At 48.8% G+C, this 19,073-nt stretch overlaps 8 protein-coding genes across 8 annotated transcripts; 6 read left to right on the forward strand and 2 right to left on the reverse strand.

Annotated features, from left to right (window-relative positions):
- Positions 1-104: 104 nt before the first annotated feature.
- On the forward strand, positions 105-2,168 carry N7487_006393 (uncharacterized protein; the record flags this gene model as incomplete). The annotated part of the gene is made up of 3 exons (XM_056874140.1): positions 105-552; positions 608-1,889; positions 1,970-2,168. The coding sequence occupies 3 exons, from the start codon at positions 105-107 to the stop codon at positions 2,166-2,168; spliced, it is 1,929 nt and encodes a 642-aa protein (XP_056731860.1).
- Positions 2,169-3,315: 1,147 nt separating this feature from the next.
- Positions 3,316-4,035, reverse strand: N7487_006394 (EAP30/Vps36 family vacuolar-sorting protein; the record flags this gene model as incomplete). Its single annotated transcript, XM_056874141.1, has 1 exon — positions 3,316-4,035. The coding sequence occupies one exon, from the start codon at positions 4,033-4,035 to the stop codon at positions 3,316-3,318; it is 720 nt and encodes a 239-aa protein (XP_056731861.1).
- Positions 4,036-4,109: 74 nt separating this feature from the next.
- N7487_006395 (uncharacterized protein) lies at positions 4,110-5,306 on the reverse strand (the record flags this gene model as incomplete). The annotated part of the gene is made up of 3 exons (XM_056874142.1): positions 4,110-4,946; positions 5,019-5,154; positions 5,206-5,306. 3 exons carry the CDS (start codon positions 5,304-5,306, stop codon positions 4,110-4,112), a joined length of 1,074 nt encoding a protein of 357 aa, XP_056731862.1.
- Positions 5,307-5,727: 421 nt separating this feature from the next.
- On the forward strand, positions 5,728-7,339 carry N7487_006396 (uncharacterized protein; the record flags this gene model as incomplete). Its single annotated transcript, XM_056874143.1, has 3 exons — positions 5,728-5,752; positions 5,816-7,061; positions 7,126-7,339. The coding sequence occupies 3 exons, from the start codon at positions 5,728-5,730 to the stop codon at positions 7,337-7,339; spliced, it is 1,485 nt and encodes a 494-aa protein (XP_056731863.1).
- Positions 7,340-9,311: 1,972 nt separating this feature from the next.
- On the forward strand, positions 9,312-11,277 carry N7487_006397 (phosphatidylinositol-3-phosphate-binding protein BEM1; the record flags this gene model as incomplete). Its single annotated transcript, XM_056874144.1, has 4 exons — positions 9,312-9,317; positions 9,411-9,485; positions 9,584-10,315; positions 10,375-11,277. The coding sequence occupies 4 exons, from the start codon at positions 9,312-9,314 to the stop codon at positions 11,275-11,277; spliced, it is 1,716 nt and encodes a 571-aa protein (XP_056731864.1).
- A 901-nt stretch (positions 11,278-12,178) lies between these two features.
- Positions 12,179-14,031, forward strand: N7487_006398 (AFG1/ZapE family ATPase; the record flags this gene model as incomplete). The annotated part of the gene is made up of 4 exons (XM_056874145.1): positions 12,179-12,521; positions 12,583-13,036; positions 13,097-13,613; positions 13,684-14,031. The coding sequence occupies 4 exons, from the start codon at positions 12,179-12,181 to the stop codon at positions 14,029-14,031; spliced, it is 1,662 nt and encodes a 553-aa protein (XP_056731865.1).
- Positions 14,032-14,874: 843 nt separating this feature from the next.
- catA (catalase catA) lies at positions 14,875-17,179 on the forward strand (the record flags this gene model as incomplete). Its single annotated transcript, XM_056874146.1, has 3 exons — positions 14,875-15,072; positions 15,146-15,571; positions 15,626-17,179. 3 exons carry the CDS (start codon positions 14,875-14,877, stop codon positions 17,177-17,179), a joined length of 2,178 nt encoding a protein of 725 aa, XP_056731866.1.
- Positions 17,180-17,529: 350 nt separating this feature from the next.
- N7487_006400 (cation diffusion facilitator family transporter) lies at positions 17,530-18,900 on the forward strand (the record flags this gene model as incomplete). Its single annotated transcript, XM_056874147.1, has 8 exons — positions 17,530-17,611; positions 17,682-17,731; positions 17,787-17,861; positions 17,883-18,030; positions 18,093-18,326; positions 18,380-18,459; positions 18,521-18,763; positions 18,829-18,900. The coding sequence occupies 8 exons, from the start codon at positions 17,530-17,532 to the stop codon at positions 18,898-18,900; spliced, it is 984 nt and encodes a 327-aa protein (XP_056731867.1).
- Positions 18,901-19,073: the final 173 nt, after the last annotated feature.

Here is a 19,073-nt window from a genome sequence, read left to right on the forward strand (position 1 = left end):
GCTGGAGCTGGACAGCTTGGCTTTCTCAATCAAGTTTCTCCGACCTACCGGATGACCGAAAAAGTTGGCCCTGGAATTCGGATTTAGGGCAGACGCACAAACGGATGGAGTTGCTGAAAAAGTACATAGAGGCAGATCCTTACAGAGCCGTCTTTGGGCGCCGATTGGACCCGTTTCAGAATTTCGGCAAGAACGACACTTCATTAAATGGTTTCCTTGAGTCACCTACCAGTTTAGAAAAGCCACGCAATCTTAGACCGGGAGTAGACAAGCGGCAAAAGAGAAGTGATGCCAATCATGTTGGACTGCAGTACGACCCTATTAGTGGGCGCATGGTGCCGATACCGCCGCCCACTATACTTGAATCCAGCAAGCTGGAAGCAGATACCAACTCTCATAAAGTGGTTGATTGCTCCCCAGGCACTGAGGTCGGCGCAAAATTCGCTCACAACCCCGGTTTGGCCGAGGATGGACAGTTCCAGCCCGGAAACACAGAACTAAGCCCCGAAGCCCCGTCAAGCGCACAGTCAACCATTGATTGTCCCCCAGGAAGTGAGCTAGATGCGCACTTTACCTCAACCCCCACCTCTCAGGATGCACAGGACAGGCTTCAAGCCCCCCCAGGAAACCAAACGAAAGTCCTCTGTAGACATCGATTGTCCTCCTGGAAGCGAATTGGAAACATTGTTTGTTTCTGAATCTATTCCTTCTGCAAAGCCTCGGCCGGACACATCCAAGGTCAACGGAAACACCAATAGACCGAATTTGGATGCCGGTTTAACTGCGGACACTAATGTGGAATGCTCCCCCGGAAGTGAGCTGGAGGCCAAATTCATGTGTGATTTTCCTAGCGGATCTGTCAAGAGTTCTCCGTCTGCATTGGAGACACAACCTCCGAGCAACCAAACTGGTATTTCAATTGATTGCCCACCAGGCAACGAGGTGGATGCAAAGCTTTCTTCTGATCTCCATAGTCTCAAATTTGAGCCTGACGGTCCTGTTCATCAAACGACTGATACCGCTGCCATGACAGGCACTCGAGAAAGCTTTGGGGGCTCTCCAGGTAGTGAGATCGAAGCCCATATTTTGTCAGAGTCAGAGTCAGCCAGTCAGGACATTGCCCAATCGGAAGCCCAAACCTCTGTTAATTGTCCTCCTGGGAGCGAGCTAGAGGCCAAGTTTATCTGCAACGCAGCTTCAATCGAGAAAAATCAATCACAGCCAGAAGTACCCACTGGCCTTGATACATCCAGGATAACCAACAATGTTGTCGATTGCACACCGGGGAATGAATTAGAAGCAAAATTTATTTCTGAGATGGTGGGTACTGAGAGCCTCAATGAGAATGAAGACTTGAGCGCCCTGGATGCTAGTAAAATTCGCTCTCGTTATACTCCTTTGAAATCAAAGGTGCAAGCCAATCCGCTGGATTTTGATGCTTCCGAAGACCGCGTTGGTGACTTCATTCTCGAAAGCCAGAACCTAGCCACTGAAAAAGGAGAGCAACTAGCAGACTCCCAAATACCTTCCTCTAAATTCCATATTCTGGCTCTCGATACATCGACGTCGCAAGTCTCAGTTGCACACGCAGAGTCATTCTTCGGCGTTGATGAAGATAGAAGGCCAAGTGAAATTCTGTCTCGACTGCACAACCCTGCCAAATTCCTACCCTATTTCGAGAAGATGCAGGAAGATGGTTACGAAATTGCAACAGGTGGAGGCAACATCCTTGTCTTCCGAAAGACCCAAAGCACCTCTCGCCACACCCTCTCAAATACCGCAAGAGACGAAGAACCAGAAATTCACGCCGAAATTGCTCGATATCTCCGCCACGACTCAATGGACTCCGCTGCTACATACGCCGGACCCCCTGGCAACTCACCAGTGAGGTGAGTAGACAGTAGAACTGTCTATTCAGGTGGTTTCCTAACAGGTCGACTTAGCCTCCTTCAGAAACTGAATCCTCTAGTCCCGAGCCCAAACCAACCGCAAAATCCGAGCTTTCGTTTCTCAAAACAGGCCGCAGAATGCTCATCGCAGGCACAGCAACCACAGCAACGTGTTACGCCATCGGGGTAATGACCGAGTTCTTCCGCACCGGCGGAAATGATGGGCGGGGAATTGATGGATTCACTGTGTTTGAGTCAGATCGACGTTGCCGAGAGTAGGCTGCACCGGCGCAGTTTTCGGTTCCATTTTGCAATTATTCTAAGCTAGTCATTAGCGTTTGAGTTTTAGAATAGGAAATTGTCTTGCAAGTTTGATGAGCCTTTGTTTTTCCCCTTCCATACAAATTCGTGTATCCTACCTACTATTACCGTTTTCGTCTTGCGGGATATCAGAATGCTGTAAACTAGATCCAAATATGGAATGACGACCAATATTCAATATACCCCTTTGATGAAAATAAGGAACACAGGCTATAGCGCAATTCCTTTAGAGCCTGGTGTGTGATCTATAGCTGTGAATCTGTTGATGTTCCAATGTCCAAGTTTAGACCAGCATTCCTTTATCAAAAGCTCCTTGGGAATCCTCCAGGGCTTTTGTTTTCAGTTACGTCGACTGTATGGGTCAACCTCAGGAACTATGAGCGGGTTGGGTTGGATATCAGGTCGATATCGCAAAGGCTATATCAATCACCGAAGTTTTGCTTGACCGTATATGCGCGGTTGTACATATCAAGCAACTGTATATGGAAAAATGAAAATTATGAGAATGAATTACCAGTCCCGTACCTCCACTATTTCATGGGCTGTGTATGGTTCGTGATAAATTTGGCAAATTGTGCATACTTCGCAAACCTAAGGGCCAGTGAGTGTAAATCATTCTAACCGTGGAAGGTTACCTAGGGCTATGTGTGAGTGCTCAACAACACACATACATAGGTTGGCAATAGTTATACTCGATTGATAATTGTAGGACATACCGGAATAGGTTAATAAACGACCTCCACCGTATCTAGTATCTGTGCCTTGGATATCTATTGGATGGATTTGCTTCCCCGGTGTTTCTATTTCCCTTGAATGGCATGCAATGCGTCAACTTTGTTGTATCATCAAACCGCCATAAGTAGTTAAATGCATTAATGACTGTAGGTCTAGTATGTAGTGCCATCATTCACGGGATATTGGCAATACGCTTTAGTCCTGGTGCATGGAAGGCCTACATGGATACACATTATTGAGCTAGGATCACCAGTTCATAGTTCATCCTCCGACCCCGAATGTGTTCCATGCATCATTTTATTATGTTTGGCGTGGGTAAGATCACGGCCACCTCGTATCAATGGGGGTGTATGCAACTTTGTATATACATTCATATGATATCGCCCAGCTCAAATAACAAGGCGGGAGAAGTCATCATACTCACGGGACGAGATATAATTATGCCAAAAACGTAGACCCTCAATACCTTCTTCTCGGCAGAGAACGCCCCGGTCTTCAGCCATCTCAAGCTCCTCAGTAGCCACCCCGACACTCCATTTAAACCGATGCGCAGCTTCTTGAGCAGTAACAGCTCGGCCAAATAGGGACCAATCCCAGGGAACCGGATCGTCGGGGGAATTCGCCGGAGCTCTTCCATCCAGGCCTGAAGTTTTTCAATGGTCTTCTCGTCACTCCAGTCATATCGCTGCACCACAAGAAGGCCACTTTTGAATCGTCGTAGACGAACTGGCAATTTGAGCTTTTCCCACAGCTCCGCTGCTTTCTGGAAATCCGAAGGACTGGCCAATTCTACTCCATTACGGGACCGATTGAAGACAGCCCAGAGATCAATTAGACTCATAATTCCACCTTCCCGCTGCAAAATGCCTTTGCGGTCATCGGTGAGATACTCGGCCAGGTCACGCGCAAGTTCTGATAGATATAGACTTTCAGATCCGGAATTGAGCATGTCTTTGGTTGTCACCATCCCGAGGGCCGCGGCGGACTCAGATAGAACTGCACTTGTTTCTGGAGAGCCTTCACTAGAAGTCATGCCAGACTCACGCGCCAGAGTTTCAGCCAACGCAACGATCTGCTTGGCAGAGGCCATTAAAGCCTCCAGGTCTTCAAAGGCATTCCCTATGACAAGTTCGTTTTTCCTCCGGGCTTCCAGCCCTCGGCGCTCTAATCCCGCGATACCAACTCCGGGGGTCGTGGTGCTGAGGGTAGAGGAGTTTCAATGCTAGCGGCAGGGGAAGGCAAACCCGGCGAGGAGGCACCTTGCGACGGCGAAGGCACTGGAGGCGCATTCTGCAAAAGCCATTTTCTTTGAACCAATGCCCCCTTAAGTCTTTCATGGAACGTCTTATCGCCACCTGCCCGAAATGAAAGCTTAATGCTCTCACTAACTTCCGTGTTCGCGATATGCGATTGCTCAAATAACGGCGCAGGAGAGTCTACCCGATTGGCATTCGCTGAGGAGCCACCAGATAAAGGCGCTCCACAAATCTCGCATTCCACGAGAGATGGATGGTTCACAAAGGTACATCGTGGGCAAGAGACAGTTCCCTCGGGCCCCAAAGGTGATATAGACGCATTGGCGTTTGATTGGCTTGTATCCTGTGCAATGGCCGGTGATCCAACCAAACTCGGCAATTGAGACTCCCGGCTTGTTACAGCACTAATAGCTGCTTTGAGAATGGTCGTAAATGGTGGTTTAATACCACATGCGAGACAAGGAGGTAAATTTGTAGCCGCACTAGCCGTTGCGGGGTCGAAATTGGACGGAACTGGATTGGAGAAGGAGCATATGGGACAGATCCAAGTGGCATTCATTGGCTTTGGAGATGGTGAGCTCTGTGGAAGGTTGGTTTGTGGGAGGTGAGAAAGTGACTGCGTCGGATGAAGGGCCGATTGCTGGGCCAGAGCTGGGCTGGCTGTTGCGCTCCTCGACTTATCGGTTTTCTTCTTCTGGGGTTTCGGGTATATGGTGAGTTTCGGAGATGATTTCAGGAAGCCAGCCTTGAATCCGTGGGTCTGTTAGTGATCGTTCGAGAGTAAAAGGTTCGAAAGGAAGATGTATGCATGTCGCACCTGAGACTCTACTCGATCAATTTCTTTCAGATCAATAGCCACTGAGTACTTCCGCGGGTCCTCAGCAGCAACATAGCACATTCTGTGGGATGTGAGATAGGCATGGCCATTTTGGTAATTCTGGATCTTGTATTTCCTGTGCCTCTAATCAGCACCCCGCATTAGGAGCATCATCATGAGCTCTTACCCTTCATACAACCCCACCGCATCCTGGACAAAGAGAAGAATCTCATCGGGTAATAGCAAGGGTCTGAGCGCAGTAGTCAGATCCAGCGACTTGAAGAACATCTAGTAGGTTCAACCAGCTCCCAACATCAAGGAGATCCATAAAGAGATAGAGAGGTATGTCATCCAAGGCAAGGCGATTGCGATAACGCGATAACGCGGGACGATCGGATAAACAAAGGTCCGGTGAGTAAGCGAGTAACGCTCACCGTCACAGGTCGAGTCTGTGTGCACTTCACTCTCACTCTCCCCCGGGGCTTGTGACCATCTCATCTGGAAAATAAACGTTCATCCTTTTTTCTTTCATCTCAAATCAGTACCAGCCGAGGAGTAAGCTCAAAACTTGATTCTTCCAGCCCGTTCCTCGAGTCTTGCCCCTTCGTAGCTCTTTACTTCCTTTCATCCTGTTTCTTTGTTTTTTCCAAATCTTGCATCTACGATGAGTTCCAGCGTACCACCTTGGCGCTCTACCGCCCCAGGCACAATGTCTAGTGGATTTGCTCCAGCCGGTAAGAAAAATAATTCGACTCGAGTCTCGCTGGTCTCGTGTCAGGAGGCTAATAACCTGACAGCGGCTCCAGCATACACTCCAGTCCAAGCGCGTCGTAGCCTCGCCCATCATACCAAGCCAACGAACGGAACCGTTCCTCACCAACCCACACAGTCGACATCACCGGATACGGAAGCCCGGACACGAGTGGAGTTCCCACCACCCGTACGCTCGTATGTGCAACGCTGCTTTGCTCCCGAAAACCAGGTTGCAAGCGTGAGCATTCCCGAAATGCAGGAGAAGTTGAGGCACGTTATTACAGAGGCGGCCCAGAATGACAAGTTGGGATTGATCGACTGGGAAAGGCTACCTTTGCCCCAAACTATGGTGCAAAATGAACGCAACAAAATCCTGGCCAACCCCAGCTCTTCAAACTGGGCGTCCAGTCACCCAGCTTCTCCGGGGGATGCCACACGGAAGCGAAAGTCAACTGATGGTCATCATTCCGAAACTGGATCGCCACCATGGAGAAAAGCTAACCGCAATCGTTTTGAAGATCGAGTTACTCACCCTACCACAGAGAAGAAACCACGCATAACACTGGACCAGTCTAGTAAGTCCAAAGCTAATTTGGAGATGAGGAGGAAGCGTTTTGAGGGAGTTGGTGGCAGCGGGACCTCTCCCGCTTCTCCTGCAGGATCGCCGATGCATGCTGCCGATGCGGATCAAGGCCCTGTTGTCGGGCGATGCCAAACCTTGGAGAAGAACTACTTCCGATTGACCTCTGCTCCCAACCCGGACAGTGTTCGTCCCCTGCCGGTTCTGCAAAAAGCCCTGGATCTACTGAAGAGGAAATGGAAGCACGATGGCAACTACGGTTACATCTGTGACCAGTTCAAGTCTTTGCGTCAAGACCTAACGGTCCAGCGCATCCGAAATGAATTCACTGTCGTTGTGTACGAAATCCACGCGCGCATCGCCTTGGAGAAAGGGGATCTTGGTGAGTACAACCAGTGCCAGACCCAGCTACGAGTGCTCTATGCGCAACAACTGGGAGGACACCCGACAGAATTCAAGGCCTATCGTATTCTCTATTTCATTTACACACGAAACTGGACGGCGATGAACGACGCACTAGCCGATGTGACTGCAGAAGATAAGAAAGACCCGGCCGTGAAGCATGCCCTGGATGTCCGCTCTGCCCTTGCACTCGGGAACTACCATCGTTTCTTCCAGTTGTACCTTGATACGCCGAATATGGGAGCCTACCTCATGGACATGTTTGTCGATCGTGAGCGGTTAAGTGCTCTTGCAACAATGTGTAGAGCGTAAGTGTTTTTACTTTCTCCTGTTCTGTCCAAGCATTCATCCCTGACTTTTTTTTATTTGTAGATACAAACCAGATGTGAACATTCGATTTATCACAGAAGAGCTTGGATTCGAGTCCGACGAGCAGACCGCCCGTTTTGTTCTAGACCACTCCTCCGAAGAACTGCTGGAGGAGAGGAACGGGGGTGTACGGCTGTTGACGGGCAAAGCAGGCTCGTTGTTCGACCAAGCCAAAGCAGCCGCCCACCGTGTCGTCGATATCAAAGGCCAGATCTAACCCAGTTCTCATTTTCCATCCCTTGAGCCGAGGATCATAAACCATTGGATCTCAGTCAAGGGCAACTTATCTTTTTCTTTTTTTGGCGTATTTTCAAAAGCGGCAGGCGTTCACCAGATACGCCCACATATGGATATACCATATCCTTTTGAGGGTTCCTACATTTCTTTTTTTTTTTTTTTCTTCTTCTTTTCGTTGCCTTTTCATTCTCGTTCTCCTCGGCATCCTCCGGATTTCTTTTCACAGGACTGCCAGTGAAATTGCGACGATACTAACACCCCCCGGCGGCGTCTGATTCTGGAGTTGGTTGGATTTTTTTTTTTTTTTTGGAGCACCACAGCGCGAAACATATGCTCTGTGACTCGGTCTGACGGGGAGATATGATTGCACATTGGCATAGTAAATACTTACTCCAATCTATCCACCACTTATCCCATATATCCCATATGTAGAGTTCTTGACTTTGTAGATCAGCAGTCGCCACGTACCTACCTGGTAGTAACCAAGGCCAATTTTGGGTACCAGGAAACGAGGTACATGTGTCCATGTGAGGCGATATTAGCAACTTTGGTCGAGACCCAGGCATCCATGGATGTGACCTTGAAAGCGGCACCATCCATGCCTTACGTACAGAGAGTAAGGTCTTGTAGAAAGGTGGCCGATGATCGACATTAAACAGAGTTTCTTCAGCTTGCCAGTGCCTTCACTTATTATTATAATAATAATAATAATTATTATTATTATTATTTAAACTTTGCTAAAATTCATAAAATTAGTGAAATTGGTGAAACTTCCTCTGCATATTCCGTACATGTATGGCAGATTGCAGGAGCCGCGCATTCACGGTCAGCCCTAGAATTTTAATTTCGAAAAGATAAATATTTCATATTTCAAATTTAATATTTAATATTTAACACATTAATTCTCCCCATTTGATTCAGTCCCCAATTCTAGGCCCTTTGTTTTTGATACCGTTTTTCTTTGTGTGGAGATTCCCCGAGTATATATAGTACCTCCATACATATATGTACTTAGGTACATACTACAGAATAAATTATAATTTTTTTTTTCCAAAAAATTACTTGAAAAAATTCCCAAAAGAGAAATCTTGAAAGACTCGGCTTTGGGGCGACGTCAGAATCCGCGGTTTAGGTATGGTCAATCCATGGTTATAAGTGGGGAAAATGAGGGGCAAAGATCCTTCTTTTTCTTCTTTTTCCTTCTTTGTACCTTTTTTTGTATGTACCGTACCTACCTCAATACACTAGATAGGTACCTTGGGAACATGCAGTACTAGTAATGTATGTCTATCAAATATATTAAGGTACCTAAGTACATATAAGGCAAGTGGAGAGACTCGGACAGAGTCGTATTTAGTCTAGTAGGGTGTGATTATGTTGCACTAGCCGCCGGTGGATTATCATTTGTCTGCCCAACGGCGGCAACAAGTAATACGGCTTGTAATCTTGATAATCGATGGCAAATTCAGAATTGGATGGCGTGTTCGAATACATTCCAAGGGAGGTTTGGGGGTTTCTTGTTCCAGAGCCAGGCTTCGACAGGCTCCCTCAAGTAAAACATCTACATAGTAGTGTGTTGAAGTAGATGTATATTCCGAGGCTCAACCTGGATAGGTTCCAAGGTTCTACTTGTGTAGAGGCTGGCGTCATCCTGTATTGACATGACCATACCCATCTTAAAAAAAAGGTTCATTGTCTAAGATGAAAGATATAGAATATTCCTAATTAAATGAATTATCTACCTGTCGATTCCGTGTCTACTCCGTCCTCCGTCAACTACAAAGAAATCCCAAAAAGCAAAAAGCGGGCCCTGACAATCATCCAAGCCGCGTGGTTGGAACCGCAATACGGATTACGCTGGTCAAGGTATACATGCTAAAAAGAAGCTGCTCCTCCTTTCCTCCTCTTTTTCTCTCCCTTAAACCCTTTTTTATTTTAACTCTTTTTTAACCATGAAGGTGAGTTTCCCTCGGAAGAATGACCTATATGTATCTGTTTAAATTAATCCGGGTTCCCCACCAAAAAAACAGGCCTTTAGACGATCTCTAAAGGGGGAGAAAGATCCCAAACATCACCATATCTCTATTACACCCAAATCCGCTATTGCCATCTTACCCCCGAAAAAAGTGAGTTCCTTGCGCAAAATTCGCCAGTTGGGTTGACTTCGCCCCTCCTTGTCCCACTTCCGAACTCGTGCTTGGCGGTGGCTGACCGCATTTCCCAGGTAATTAAAGCGCTTTACGACTACCAACCAGAGCCAGGGACCTCGCAGGAATTGGCATTCAGCAAGGGAGATTTCTTTCACGTTATCAGCAGGGAGGACGATTCGGATTGGTACGAAGCGTGCAATCCGCTGATCCCTAGTGCTAGGGGGCTTGTGCCCGTCTCCTTTTTCGAGGTTATCGGCAAAAACGAGAGGGATAGTGGGGGTTCCGGCGACCTGTCCAAGGACCACGACTCAGGATTCTCCGACCGCGGTCTTTCCCAAGATTCTCCCATCACCAAAAACGGCGCATTCAGGATGTCTGCACTCAAGGGTCAAGGTGCCATGGTCTATGGCATCGTCCAGTACGATTTTCAGGCCGAGCGACCCGATGAATTAGACGCGAAGGCGGGCGAAGCCATTATCGTCATCGCCCAATCCAACCCGGAGTGGTTTGTCGCCAAACCCATCGGTCGTCTCGGCGGCCCAGGCCTGATTCCCGTTTCTTTCATCGAGTTGCGTGACATGCAGAGCGGACAGGCTGTGACCGACCCGCTTGACGCGGTGCGACGCGCCGGTGTTCCCAAGGTTGAGGAGTGGAAGAAAATGACGGCGGAATACAAAAACAGCAGTATCACACTGGGAAAAATCGAGGCTGGTCACGGCGGTGGCAGCATGATGGCAGTCAATTCGGGCATGGAAAACATGTCCATGGGCCACCAGAGTCAAATGAGTCAAAGTAGTAATGTTTATGTAGGCGAAATTTCTGACTCCCATTTGCCATTCCATGTACTAACGATGCGCTTGAGCAGGAGCACCAACGCAATGCTAGCAAGGGAACTTTGTCACAGGTGCCCATGTCGCAACAGAGCTACCAACTGCTCGTCCCCGTCTCCGCCTACATCCCGCGCTACTGTTTCGATAACGACAAGTATTGGTACATCATCGAGGCGAAGATGGAAGACGGTCGCTGCTGGGAGTTGTCGCGTTATTACCACGATTTCTACGACTTTCAAATCGCCCTTCTGACTCAATTTGAAGACGAAGCTGGCAACCGTGGCCGTGGGCGAACCCTCCCTTTCATGCCGGGTCCTGTCACCCACGTCACGGACGCGATTTCCAACGGCCGACGACAGAACCTGGACGAATACATCAAGAAGCTCCTGTCGATGCCCCCGCATATTTCGCGTTGTCAACTCGTGTGCGAACTCTTCTCGCCCCGTGAAGGCGACTTCGAAATCGACCCCAATGCGTTTGGCGAGGATGCCCGGTTCTCCGGTGGATCTCAACACTCCGGTGGCGGGGATCCCCAGCAAACCGTGTCGCGCCAGTCTTCGCAGCAGCAAATCAATGCCTCCACCGAGCGGGTATCCCAGCAGCGTGCCCCAGCACCCACATCCTACGCCAATGGTGGCCCCCCGCCCATGAACCGCCAAGCCAGCTCCATTACCCAAGCCTCGGCCGCGTCGACGAACAGCGCGATGAAGGTCAAGGTGTTCTTCCAGGATGACCTGATTGCGATTCGCATCCCATCCGGCGTGAGCATGCAGCACCTCAAGGACAAGCTATGTGACCGGTTGAAGATCCAGGATGATATCGTTGTGCAGTACCGTGACGAATCCTCCGGCTCCTATATCGATCTCTATACAGATCAGGATCTGGAGAACGCCATGCAGCGGAACACCAAGCTGACCCTCTTCGTCAATGTTGCATAAAAAGCACTCGTTTCTTTCCTGGTGTTGCGGTTAACGATAGACTTGTCCTTGATTTCATCGATGAGGTTATCGTCAACCTCATATTAATGTTTGCCACGAGTAAGGTTGGTGCATTGGAGTTTTTTTTTGGGCGACGCATGCTTCTGATTTGTTTTCTTCTTTTTTCAAACTGGTCATCAGTTCTTTGAGCGATTTCACATGGTCCATGAGGACGAGATCGCGATTTCACGAATCTGATGCGAGATGTATGGCATGGTTTCCTTTCTATCTGCAAGTTCTTGTTTTTTTTTTTTTTTTTTTTTTTTCTTTCTTGGTTTTATTGTTTCTGCAATGTCGCATTATGGGCTTTCTCATTTTTATTTCTGCGTCCATTTCGCATCAGATCTACATCTCATCCTATTCAGGATCATACCCCGATCTGCCTGCTTCTGTGTTGTGTACATATATTTTTTACTTCTCGTGCATATACCTGGGAGACCTTTCTAAGAGAGGCTCAACCGTGGTGTCCCGGCTCTTTTTGTACCAAATATAAATCCTGATATAAGTTACGACTCATGTGTTTGAAGGTAGAAACATTACAACGATATTCAAATCACGTGATTTCCTAGTTTCTGACTGTTCTTTCCATGGAATCTAACGGTTATCCACTAGAGTTTGTGATCATTAGTCCAAGAGGTACAGGAGCTGTATATATATATATTGTGTGCCCGTTGTAATTTGTTATCTACAGGCCCTACTTGGCTTACGAGGACCCGCCGCTCTCCGAAAAACAAATCCTTGCCTACAATACAATACCTCGGTTAACGCCTTCGCATTGCAACCGCTCTCCGCCAGCTAAACCCGACCTCGAGTCTACCCTCGCAAGACACCTCCAAATACAAAGTCCAAAACAACACCCCCAATGAGCCGCCCATCGGCAAAGCTATGCGCGGAGTGCTTCCCGAACGCGCTGCGGGCGCCTCGGAGCCTCCGCCCTACGACGTTGCGGGGCGCCACTCGTAGATCCTATGTCACGGAGCAGAGGACAATCGATACACTACGGCGGCCGAATCGATCTCCGTTGGTATGCGTGTCTTCAGGGAGGATCTGCCCCCAGTTGGCTGTTCAATTATCGAAGGGCCGGGGTCTGGCTACAGTCTCGGACGCCGAGAAGAACACCACCGCGCCGCCACAGGATGGGCCCATGAGGGAATATGATGTGCGTGTGCAGGAGGGGAGACTGAGGGATGATGAGTACCAGCGAGGTAGGTTGTGACCAACTCTGGCGGAGCACGGTTCCAAGCTGACCTGCGCCGATTCCCATAGGGATTATCCAAAATCTACAGAACCTCTTTGAAGCGCTGAAAGATTACAACCCGCCCGAAGTTGTTCACCCCAAGCCCGAGTCTCTGGATCCCCAGCAAAAGTCGTCCTTTTTCGGGTCTCTGTTCGGCGGTGGCGCGAAGAAGAAGGAAAAGTCTGCTATTCCCGATAACCTCCCGAAGGGGCTGTACATGTATGGTGATGTTGGGTGCGGTAAGACGATGTTGATGGATCTATTCTTCGATACGCTGCCGCCGAATATCAAGAACAAGACGCGCATTCACTTCCATAACTTCATGCAGGACGTACATAAGCGCATGCACGTAGTGAAGATGAAGTATGGAAATGACTTCGATGCGCTTCCGATGGTTGCGGCCGATATTGCCGAGCTCGCAGGCGTGCTTTGCTTTGACGAGTTCCAGTGTACGGATGTAGCCGATGCGATGATTCTGCGACGGTATGCTTTCATTCTCCGGACGGGGCCCATTAAAAACCCAGCTGACAATTCATCACCCAGGCTTCTCGAGATTCTCATGTCGCACGGCGTCGTCCTTGTCACCACATCCAACCGTCATCCAGATGACCTGTACAAAAACGGCATCCAGCGCGAATCCTTCATTCCATGCATCAACCTCCTCAAGACTGATCTGAGCGTCATCAACCTCAACTCCCCAACAGATTACCGTAAAATTCCCCGGCCCCCGGCTGCCGTCTACCACCACCCTCTGGGCGAAGACGCACAGCAGCACGCGCAAAAGTGGTTCGATTTCCTGGGAGATCCTATCAATGATCCCCCGCACACAGAATCGCAGGTTGTCTGGGGCCGCAAAATCCAGGTTCCCCGTGCTAGCGGCAAGGCTGCGCAGTTCACCTTCCAGGAGCTCATCGGCTCGGCCACGGGTGCAGCCGACTACCTCGAGCTCGTCCGGCATTATGATGCGTTCATTGTCACGGACGTGCCGAGCATGAACCATACCCAACGTGATCTGGCGAGACGCTTTATTACCTTTATCGATGCGGTATATGAGAGCAGGGTGAGTTATGAGCAACGGTCTTGTTCACTGTTCTATTATGCAGCCAGCTAACAACATCCCATATCAACAGGCCAAACTAGTCCTCACGACCGAAGTCCCCCTAACAAACCTCTTCATCTCCGAATCCGACGTAAAGAAAACACTCAAAGGCGACGGCGACCACTCGGATCTTTCCGACGCAATGCGCAACCTAATGGACGACCTCGGCATGTCCGTGCAGGCGCTGAAGAACACGTCTATTTTCAGTGGTGATGAGGAGCGATTTGCGTTCGCGCGTGCGCTTTCCCGTCTTTCTGAGATGGGGAGTAAGGAGTGGGTGGAGCGTGGGTTGGGGCTTGGAAACGGTCCGGCGCAGACCAAGGAGGAACGGGCCGCTTGGCAGAAGACACGGAGTCATTGGAGTGAGGATAATATGTAGATTCTACTTGTCCTACCTTTATTTTCGTTCAGACGCTACATTGTGCTATAGAGATACCTGTGCACATAGATCGAGTTTAGTGTATATAGCATAGCATTTCTTAGAATTGAATTATCTTGGATCTCCCTTGAGTTATTTACGGCATATTGCAAAGTAAACCTACCTTATTTAACTCCCAGATTTGTATAGATCGTGTTAGCTCGGGCATTATTTCCACTGATATCAGGTGACGTCATACTTCATCAAGTTCTCCAGGAGAACCCGCTTGGGCAGGACGTCCAATAAATAGGAAGCTCGAATCCTGGCATAAGTTCACGTCATATGCCACCTGCAATCGGTATGACCCACCATACCAATATCAATGCCTTGTATTCCAAGGTTGCCAGTGGAACTCCCATGATCGACCACATAAGCAAAAGCTACCGGGCTATAGCTTGCCTTTGGTGGATTGCAGGAAACTCCCCCGCGAATGAAAATGTAGGAATTCACAATATTTCTTGTCTAATTTCCTCTATTACAGGTTTTCCTGTCGGCATTGGTTGGTAGGTGCCCGACGTTAGGGTACAGGTGGTAGGTCATACTATGATCATTCTTGCAATGCGGTTATTCCACTCTGGCTAGACCCCATGGCTTGGGTAATTGACTATGGGATTTGTAATTGTATGATTTTATTTCGTTGGTAGACGCGACCTGGCAACTGGATTACATCATTGACGTCGCACTTGGGGAATTGCACGGGGATCAGCCTGGTTTTCATATATAAAATGGGAAATTCAGACCAACACACGCTTCACTTACTGTTTCCCCCTTGATCTGATACCATCAATATCAACCACACACACTATGGCAGCAAATCCAAACTCCAAGGCTGCAGACGGCAAACACGCCGATCTACAAAAGGACACTGTCGATGTCCACGACAAGCAGCACATGACAACCGACCATGGCGTCAAAATCTCCAACCCAGATCAATGGCTCCGCATCGTAGACGAAAAGAAGATAGGGCCTTCACTTCTGGAAGACCAAATCGCCCGCGAGAAGGTAAATCTACACATCCATATCCGTACACACATACACAGATGTATATCCGAACAAACAAACTAATCACCAACAGATCATGCGTTTCGATCACGAACGCATCCCAGAGCGAGTAGTGCACGCCCGCGGAACAGGCGCCTTCGGTAAATTCAAGCTATACGAGAGCGCTGCGGACGTAACAACTGCCGGAGTCCTGACCGACACCAGCCGGGAGACGCCGCTATTCTTGCGGTTCTCAACTGTGCAGGGTAGTAAGGGCAGTGCGGATACAGTGCGCGATGTGCGCGGGTTCGCCATCAAGATGTATACCGCGGAGGGCAATTGGGATATTGTCGGGAACAATATTCCTGTTTTCTTCATCCAGGACTCGATCAAGTTCCCCGATGTTATTCATTCTGTTAAGCCTGAGCCGCATAATGAGGTGCCGCAGGGTCAGTCTGCGCATAATAATTTCTGGGATTTTCAGTATATGCATTCGGAGGTTACACACATGAATCAGTGGGTTAGTATTTCTATTTCCTGTTTGGGTTGTGGTTGCTGACGCGGTTCGTGGTAGATTATGTCTGATAGAGCTATTCCGCGGTCGTTCCGGATGATGCAAGGATTCGGCGTGAATACTTATTCCTTGATTAACAAGGCCGGCAAACGCCATTTCGTCAAGTTCCACTTCACCCCCGAGCTGGGCGTACACTCGCTCGTTTGGGACGAGGCGCTGAAGATCGGCGGCCAGGATCCCGACTTCCATCGGAAAGACTTAATGGAGGCGATCGAGGCAGGACACTTCCCACGATGGAAGTTCGGCCTGCAGCTCATCCCCGAAGAAAAAGCCGACGACTTCGAGTTCGACCCTCTCGACGCCACGAAGGTCTGGCCCGAAGAGCTGGTGCCCATCCGCTACATCGGCGAGATGGAACTCAACCGCAATGTCGACGAGTTTTTCCCTCAAACCGAGCAGGTTGCATTCTGCACGAGTCACATCGTGCCTGGAATCGACTTCTCCGATGACCCTCTGCTTCAAGGCCGTAACTTCTCATACTTCGACACGCAGATCTCGCGACTCGGACCGAACTGGGAGGAACTGCCCATCAACCGGCCGGTCTGTCCATACATGAGTTTAGTCAATCGCGACGGTCAGGGCAGACACCGCATCACAAAGGGCAAGGTGAACTACTGGCCGAACCGGTTCGAAGCCAACCCGCCCGCAACAGCAGAGCAGGGCGGCTTTGTTACCTACCCGGAGAAGCAGCAGGGCGCAAAGAAGCGCGCACTGTCAGATAAGTTCAAGGAGCACTTCAACCAGGCGCAGGTATTTTACAACTCGCTTTCACCGATTGAAAAGCTGCACGTGGCGAAGGCATTCTCCTTCGAGCTAGACCACTGCGACGATCCCGTCGTCTACAAGCGCATGACAGAGCGTCTATCAGCAATCGATCTAGACCTAGCCAAGACCGTTGCAAAGAACGTCGGCGGCGACACACCCGTCAAATCCCTAAAGGAAAACAAGGGTACCAAAGCCAAGGGTCTGAGCCAACTTGAATACATGCCGGAGAAACCCATCATCGCGACGCGCCGGATCGCCATCCTGCTTGCCGACGGCTTCGACTTCAACCAGTATACCACGATGAAAGAAGTGCTTAGCGAGCGCGGGGCATTTGTCTTCACGATCGGTGCGCAGCGCCAGGGTGTGACTGCCGAGTCTGGACAGAAGGTTATCCCCGATCACTTCTTTTCTGGAATGCGGTCGACGCTGTTCGATGCGGTCTACGTGCCTGGCGGAAAACATATCCAGGCGCTGTTGAAGAATGGCGTGTTCAAGCACTGGATCTCCGAGGCTTTTGCTCATCTTAAGGCTATTGCTGGTGCTAATGAGGCCGTGCCGTTTATTGAGAAGCAGATCGGGCTTTCTGAGGTCGAGGTTGCGAAGAATGGTTCTCCGCTCAAGGAGTCGTACGGTGTTATTACGGGCTATGGGGATGCGGCTTCATTGTTGAAGGTTGGCACGGTCGGGCCTGATGCGAAGGGTCTGGCTGAGCAGTTCATTTGGCATATCTCTCGACACCGTAACTGGGCGCGTGAGCTGGATGGACTTTCTGACCAGATTGCTGCTTGAGTTGGTGCTCGTGTGAAACGAATTGGATGTGACCATGAAAATTGTATGAAGATTGTTTATTTTTCTTTTAATTAATCAAATTTGAATCATTCCTTAGATTCTGTCTCTTTTGTAAAAGGCTCATTGCGGATTCAAGATTCTAGTTAAATATCACATTCGGATGTTGTGATACACTGTAGACGAAGAGTTACACTGGAGGAATATCCAGCCATTGCTATTTGAACTAGCTTGGAAGGCAGAAGTATTCGCTGTCACACAGGGGAAAATTGTCCCTTTCGCCAAATGGTAAGCTACGTTCCTGGTCTCTTGCTCCGTTTCAATTCTTCTTCTGTTATTGGATCTCCGCAGTCATGGTTCTTCATCTATCACGCTCAACACGGCTGAGAGTTGTGATTGGTATATCGACATGTTTCTTTCTAGCTGAGATTTCGGGTAGGTTGCCCTTTTTTGGTTGTGGTGGTAGTAATTTTGGTATAGAATTGATATACTGACACCATGCTAGTTGGCTTCTATGCCCACTCTATTTCTCTGATTGCAGATGCTTTCCACTATGTAAGAGTTTTCGGTTGTGGAGTGGGGGGGTTTTGTTGGCTAATATACATTGCAGCTGAATGATTTAGCTGGGTTCATTATTGCCCTTTTTGCATTGAAGGTACTGTGTACTTTGGCATTTGAATGCGTGGTGGGCTGATGTGAAGTATAGAAATCCGAGCGCAGTGAGTCGCCTAAGGAGCTTACTTTTGGTTGGCAGCGGGCTCAGCTGCTCGGTGCCTTTTTTAATGGTGTTCTGCTATTTGCACTGGGTATTGGTATATTTTTGCAGTCCGTTGAGCGATTTGTTGCTATACAAAGTCGGTGCCATCGCCCAGACTGGATGTTGATCTTGTCTAGCCACGACTAACGGTGCATCTAGATGTTCATAACCCCAAGTTGATATTCATCACTGGGTGTATCGGATTGGGCCTGAATATTATTAGTGCAGTCGTCCTTCACGGTACGGTTAATGGGGTCGTTGTTAAGTATCATGCTAATAGTGCCCAGAACATGGACATGGGCATGGACATTCACACCGTCATGATCATAGCCTGTCACCTATGTGTAAGCATGTTCATTGCCATCCTTATTATTCTATCATCTTTCCCTCTGAGTAAGTCTTTTCAACAGAAGAGGGTTAAGAGAAAGAGAACTGACACAATTAAGTGCGCCGATCTGGAGTGATTCTGCTAGAGAGCGTTCCCACGGGGATTGACATGGGCGATATTCAACACGACTTAGAAAGGGTAATTCCTCCTCCACCTCCACCTTAATCATTCTATCTCTGTTATTCCTAACAATCACCAGATCAAGGGTGTTAACTCAGTTCACGAGCTCCACATCTGGTGCCTCAATCAACAAAAAAATCTCGCCTCAGTGCACGTTGTCGTGTCTGAGGACTCGGTAGAGGACTTTATGAAGACAGCGCGCGTAATCAATGAGTGTTTCCACGCCTATGGAATCCACTCAATTACATTGCAGCCCGAGCTATCGGAGGAAGTTGATGAGGTGTTGCCTGGCTCTCCCCGGTGCCAGGTTACCTGCGGGACAGTGTGCAAGCAGTTGACTTGTTGTGGATAGAGAAGAGAACTTGCTAACATGATCATAATGTCAAGATGACCATGTCTCTCCATCAACCAGCCAAGTGGTCGAGCAGTAACTCGACCATCACATCTTCCTTGGTCTAGTGGTGATGATTTCCGCTTGTCATTAACACCGATAAGCGCGGGAGACCGGGGTTCGATTCCCCGAGGGAGAGATTTCTTTTTATTAATTTTATTTTTTTAATAAAAACTATTGAGTCAATATTAATTAAGCTGTCGAAAATGCATGTTTCTAGTAGTGATTGGTTCATTTTCTA

This window comes from Penicillium crustosum (genome assembly GCF_028827405.1).
Source record: "Penicillium crustosum strain IBT 35664 chromosome Unknown utg000002l_segment0_segment0, whole genome shotgun sequence".
Taxonomy (NCBI): Eukaryota; Fungi; Ascomycota; class Eurotiomycetes; order Eurotiales; family Aspergillaceae; genus Penicillium; species Penicillium crustosum.